Here is a 6706-nt window from a genome sequence, read left to right as displayed (position 1 = left end):
CATTCCTGTTATGCCTCCAACTTTACCTTCAACTACACCTCCGCTCATCCCCCCACCTCTCTCTTCTGTTTCTCAGTTACCTAATTCCTCTGTCCCTTCAGGATCCAGTTCTCAAAGCAGTCAATCTACTGAGACACCAAGGCCAGCTCTGCTTCCCACCCCTGGTACCTATGCATCAAAAATAGCTAGTTCAACTGTCTATTCACCTTATCATTCTCAAGTAAGTTCATCCTTTGGCTCTTCAGACCACGGAAAGTCTCAAGTTCATCTTGGTAAACAAACTGTCTCTATTTCATCTGAGCAAGGATGTGGGGAACTGAAAGCCAATTCTGCAGTATCTTCAACACATGCACCTACCATGCAGGATAAACCAGTGAGGTCAGGTGGATTGCTTCCAGATCCTCCCAGATCAGCACGTTTTGAAGGCCCCAGAGGCCCTAGGTAAGGATGTTTTTGTTGATTTATACATGTTCCAGGCTACAAGACTTTCAGTGATACATTAAGAAATTAAACATATGTCTTACTCTCAAAATTTCCTGAGGTCGTGTGAGGTGTACTTGTTTGTTGGAGTTTTTGGTTTTAATGTGTGTACACCATGCTCTGTATTTATGTTATTAAAGCAAGGACAGACAGATACCCTTCACCTGAGCGTTATCTAGAGTAGAATGCTTTTTTTTTTCTAGTAAAATGCTTGAGCACACTGCACCCTTTTCATTCCCTGAAAATGAATAATATCCCTTTTGTGAAAACAGGAAAGCTATTATAAATATTTGATATGTCTTTGCTGTTCTTAGTTTGAAGATAACTCACACTTGAAAGAGTGATCCTATATGAATAGTGATGTAAATTACCAGCATTTTCTGTGTGGTACTTGGAACACGGTTTAGGAAAATCTAAAGCAAAAATATTGATTGTTTTTAAGGTGTTGCTATATATGGTAGCATTTTAATGTAGGCATTCAGAAGGGGATTCAGGAAAGTATTCAGAGACATGTTCAGTTGGATATACTAACGTAGCTAATGCTGGCAATTTCAACACAAGAAGGCTGAGGAAGGACTTTTTGCAAGGGCATGCAGTGATAGAACAAAGGGCAATGGCTTTAAACTGGAAGAGGGAAGATTTAGATTAGATATAAGGAAGAAATTCTTCACCATGAGGGTGATGAGGCACTGGAACAAGTTGCCCAGAGAAGTGGTGGATGCCCCCTCCCTGGAAGTGTTCAAGGCCAGGTTGGATGGGGCTTTGAGTAACCTCGTCTAGTGGAAGGTGTCCCTGCCCATGGCAGCAGGGCTGGAACTATATGATCCTTAAAGTCTCTTCCAACCCAAACCATTCTATGATTCTATACTATTTATTTTTTAGAAACAATGAAAGGTACTCTTTGTTTGTAATCCAACATGTATTGCAGAAAAAAAATAACAAAATTCAACTTTAACTTCTAGTGTGAGACAGCTCTGCAGCTGTATCATTGTCCTATTCAGTGCACTTTTCAAAACGGCTGTTTGATAAGAGAGGTGGTGCTTAAGTACAAATCAGTGTTTTTCTACAGATGTAGCATTACTTAGTATTCAAACAATTCTGAACAAGAGGGAGAAGGAAAGAAATGAAGATTTGAGGATTTGAGCCTTAGGATCCTAGCATTAGGATTATTTGCCATCTTTTCTTTTGCATCACATCATGATAGTCTTGATTTCGAAGGTTGCTGTCTGTATCTTTTGCTAAGATACAGTTTTGTTCAAATTTAAATCTTCATATTATCAGATGGATGGCCTACTATCTTAATGTAAAGTTACTCTAAAAGCCAATGTTCTTTGTCTTTTATGTGGTTTTATACCTGCTATATGGTTTAATCCAAGATCTTGGTTTTGGAATATTTTTCTTTCATACTTGAGATGATATCAGGTTGCAAACCCAGCATCTGTTCTGTCTGGTCATTAGTTCAAGGTGGGTTGATGTGATGCCTACTGAATTGAAGAACAGTGTTCTGTTCAATTCTGTTTCTATCCCTGCGTACTCTGCTAGACTTTACAATCATATCTTCATGTTTATTTCCCTTCTCTTTGCTTCCAGAGTGATCATTCATGATTAATAATTCATTAATTGCTAGTAATGTAAATGTATTTTTTATAACTGAATGATTTTTCTACCCCCTGATGGTTTTTAATAAGTGTTGCTTCTAGTACTGGGAATTTGTTGGATGTGCAGTTCTGAACAGGCTGTTTTCATGATTTACTAGTGCATGTCTTCTGCGTGCATTGGTTTAGAGCTCAGTGATGTGCGATGATAAGCTATGGATAATAAAAAAATTTGTAGAATGCACATACAGGAGCTCTGATTTTGAGCATACTTATGGTATTTAAGTAACAGTGTAACCTTTTGTGCATTCCTGTATTGTGATTGCTTGACCATTCTAGGGTTTTATCACAGATTTCCCAAAAATCTGAATACTGTTTCTTCTCAATATAGTTAGTAGAAAAGAGAGTCTCAATAAATTTTAACTGAACTTGGGATAAATTAGAAGTGTTGCATGTTACCTGCTGCCATCCCAGGTAATGACTAGACATATAAAAAGACACACACACCCTTAACGTCTTTTCAGCAATTAACTTTTCTGAAGAAATTCTAAAGAACTGACATAAACTAATTTTCAGAATTTTGGGGATGAAGTGTGTCTTACAGTATCCAACCTTCTAGCTATACCTTCCATGTAAAAGTTAATCCTTCAAATCTAAGTTATCTTGCCACCATGCTTTGTAATTTCTTTTTTCTCTTCCTGTTCATCTTGACATGCCCCTACACCCCAAAAAGGCAGCTTACTGTGTTAACTTACCAGGATTATTAAAATTCTTTGAAGTTGTATAAATGATCTTGTTTGATAAATTGCTCACTGAAACAGTGAATTCTTCAACAAGTCAACCGCTGTTGGTAACTAGACGGTAATGAATTGATATTGATAAAATCATAGAATAGTTTGAGTTGGAAGGGACCTTTAAAGGTCAACTAGTCCAACCTCTGATGCGATAAGCAGGAACATCTTCAACTGGACCAGTTGCTCAGAGCCCAGTCCAACCTGACCTTGGATGTTTCCAGGGATTGGGGCATCTACCACCTCTCTGGGCAACCTGTTCCAGTGTTTCACCACCCTCATTGTAAAAAATTTCTTCCTTGTATCTAATCTAAATCTACCCTCTTTTCGTTTAAAGCCCTTACCCCTTGTTGTATCACAACAGGCCTTACTAAAAAGTCTGTCCCCATCTTTCTTATAAGCCCCCGTTAGGTACTGGAAGGCTGCTATAAGGTCTCTCCAGCCCCTTCTCTTCTCCAGGCTGAACAAACCCAACTCTCTCAGCCTGTCCTCATAGGAGAGGTGTTCCAGCCCTCTGATCATTTTTGTGGCCCTCCTCTGGACTCATTCCAACAGGTCCATGTCTTTCCTGTGCTGAGGACCCCAGAGCTGAAGGCAGTACTGCAGGGGGGAGTCTCACCGGAGCAGAGTAGAGGGAGAGAATCACCTCCCTCGACCTGCTGGTCACACTGGTTTTGATGCAGCCCAGGATATGGTTGGGTTTCTGGGCTGTGAGCGCATGTTGCTGTTTCATGTCCAGCTTTTCATCCACCAGTACCCCCAAGTCCTTCTCCACAGGGCTGCTCTCAATCCCTTCATCCCCTAGCCTGTACTGTTACTGGGGGTTGCCCCAACCCAGGTGCAGGACCTCGCACATGGCCTTGTTGAACCTCATGAGGTTCACATGGACCCACTTCTTGAGCTTGTCCAGGTCCCTCTGGATGGCATCCTGTCCCTCAAGTGTGTCAACTGCACCACTCAGCTTGGTGTCACGTGCAAACTTGCTGAGGGTGCACTCAATCCCACTATGTCATTGATGAAGATATTAATCAGTACTGGTCCCAGTACGGACCCTGGAGGGACCCCGATTGTCACCGATCTTCATCTGGACATTGAGCTGTTGACCACTACCCTCTGGATGTGAACATCCAGTCAATTTCTCATCCACCAAACAGTCCCATCCATCAAATCCATATCTCTCCAATTTAGAGAGAAGGATTCCCCACAAGGTCCTATGGAGGACTGTGTCAAAGACCTTGCAGAAGCCCAGATAGATGACATCTGTAGCTCTTCCTTTGTCCACCGATGCAGTCACTTCATCTCACAAGTCCACTAGGTTGATCAGGCAAGACTTGCCCTTGGTGAAGCCATGTTGGCTGTCTCAAGTCACCTCCCTGTCCTCCATGTGCCTTAGCATAGCTTCGAAGAGGGTCTGTTCCGTGAACTTCCCAGGCACAGAGGTGATGCTGACAGATCGGTAGTTCCCAGAGCCCTCTTTTCTACCCTTTTTAAGAATGGGTCCAATGTTTCACTTTTCTCAGCCACCAGGAACTTCACCTGACTGCCATGACTTTTCAAATGCCATGAAGAGTGGCTTGGCAACTACATCAGCCAATTCCCTTGGGACTCTGGGATGCATCTCGTCAGGTCCCATAGACTTGTATATGTTCAGGTTCCTCTGGTGGTCACGAACCCCTGATCTTCTCTTAAGGTGAGAGGGACTTTGCTCCCCCAGTCCCTGTCTTGTGGTCCATCCACTCAAGAGGTGTGGGAAGAGAGGTTGCCGGTGAAATCTGAGGCAAAAAAGTTGTTGAGTAGCTCAGCCTTCTCCTCATCCGTTGTTAACAGTTTGCCAGTCGTGTTCATCGGGGGAGTATGCTTTCTTTGACCTTCCTTTTCTGGCTGACATACTTACAGAAGCCCTTCTTACTACTCTTTCTGTCCCTTGCCAAGTTCAGCTCCAGCTGTGCTTTGGCCTTCCTGACCCCATCCACTGAGACACAACTGTAAATCCCAAATGTCCAAGCAACTTGATTTCAGACATGAGTTCTCCATTTTGTGTAAAATTAATTTGATTTGTTCTAGTCAATTATGTAAATCAGTATTTGAGCATATGCTTAAAGATTGTATTTTTCACTAGATCAACCTTGCTAAATATGATTGCATGAATTATTCTTCATTAGTTTGCCTGACCTATTTCCTCCTATTCGAACAGCAGCAGTTGTAGGTGCTCTTAGAAGGAATTAAAAAGCGATGCAATAAAAATATATTTGTTTCAGGCATATTATTTTGCATGGAACTGGGTGGTGTCACAGTTTGTTGCACTTTCTGAAAGGTTGCGTATTTAAAGATTTTTCTAAATGGCATTCATCATTTGTTGCAGTAGGCTTCTCGCATACTATCAAAACAAAAATTCAACAAGAGTTGTTGATTGCAACAAAACTTTCATTAAACAAAAGTTGAAAGCTTTTTTTCAAATGAGTTTGCCAGCTTTCTTTGTCAATCAGGTTTCAGTCCTGAGGTTTTTAAGCCAGATTCCTTTTTAAGATTACTTCATCTGCAAGTGGCTTAAACTGGTCTTCAGTGGACAACATTGAATGGAAGAACATGTGTGTCTGCTTCTGCACTGGTTCAGTAGGGATTGATCCTAAGGCACACTAGGATTCATCAGTTAGAAGTGACTTTTGGGGGGGATGAAACTCTTTTAGAGGATTTTAATTTGATGTTCATTTGAATAAAATTTCCATTTTGTCATCCGTAGGTTTGATGGACCTCGCGGAAGAGGATATGACAAATTTGAAGCTTCAAGACAGAGAGGGCCTCGTTTTGACTCTCAGCGCTCGGAAGGATACAGGTCACGTTTTGACCGACAGAATACAGATGGACAGTCTTCAAGTAGATGGGGGACTATCCCACGAGGACCAGCAGCACAATTTTATACTTCAACAAATGCATCACATGGACATGGTTCTCGACCTGGTGGCCCACGGTGGAGGGGACCCAGGCCTCATTTGGGACAGCAGCAGCAGTCACAGACAGACTCGCAGTCAGAAAACAAAGAAGCTTTTACAGACGTAGCTGGCAATCAGCAGGCTGTAAGCAGAACACAGTCTACTCCTGATGCACAGAGTGCAGGTCCCGTTGAGCCAAATGAGGACCTGACAAACACTCAACAGGAGCCATCCAAACCTGAAGTCAAAGAAACTATTTCAGACCCTCCTAAAAAGTGGACATGGAGTTCACATGATCCTAACCAGCAAGTAGAAGAGTCCAAAGCACCCACTCCGCCTATTCAGAACCAGAAATCAACATCTCTTTCTAGTAACCCTGTAGCTTTGCAGTCAGGTATTGCAAGAACAGGTGGTGCGGTAACTCCTGTAACAGGAAATCAGGATTTGGATTCACCAGACAGCCAGTTAATTGCTTCAGATAGCACCCAGGGTCTACCTGGACCAGAAAGCAGAGGGAAAGGGCCGTTTATGCATGAAGACAGAGGCAAGGGACCAGTAAGCAGAGGAAGGGGCCAAGGAAGACTGGATGATGGCCGTGGCAGAGGGCAGGGGGATGGCCGTGGCTGGGGAATGGGCCGTGGCCGGGGGATGGGCAGGATGGATGGTGGCCGGGGGATGGGCAGGATGGATGGTGGCCGAGGGATGGGCAGGATGGATGGTGGCCGAGGGATGGTGGCGGAGGACGTGGCAGGATGGATGGTGGTTGGGGGAGGGGCAGGATGGTCGATGGCCTTGGCAGAGGATATATATACAGAGGCAGAGGCCAGGCTCGACAGGCATCCATCCGTGGCAGGGGGATGTTCAGGAGAGCAGGCAGCAGGGAGAGGATGCCAGATAGGCGGTCAGGCAG

At 43.5% G+C, this 6706-nt stretch overlaps 1 protein-coding gene across 1 annotated transcript in view; it reads left to right on the top strand.

Annotated features, from left to right (window-relative positions):
* Positions 1 to 6706, top strand: part of YLPM1 (YLP motif containing 1) — a gene marked incomplete at its 5' end in the record, with an annotated part of 38852 nt that overhangs the window by 7904 nt on the left and 24242 nt on the right. The window contains 2 exons of the mRNA XM_009701366.1: positions 29 to 441; positions 5607 to 6578. Of these exons, the coding sequence (XP_009699668.1) occupies positions 29 to 441; positions 5607 to 6578 (1385 nt within the window). The remainder of the gene's footprint in view (positions 1 to 28; positions 442 to 5606; positions 6579 to 6706) is intronic.

This window comes from Cariama cristata, unplaced genomic scaffold (genome assembly GCF_000690535.1).
Source record: "Cariama cristata isolate BGI_N322 unplaced genomic scaffold, ASM69053v1 scaffold9370, whole genome shotgun sequence".
In the NCBI taxonomy this organism is placed as follows: Eukaryota; Metazoa; Chordata; class Aves; order Cariamiformes; family Cariamidae; genus Cariama; species Cariama cristata.
This window is presented reverse-complemented; position numbering and strand designations above follow the sequence as displayed.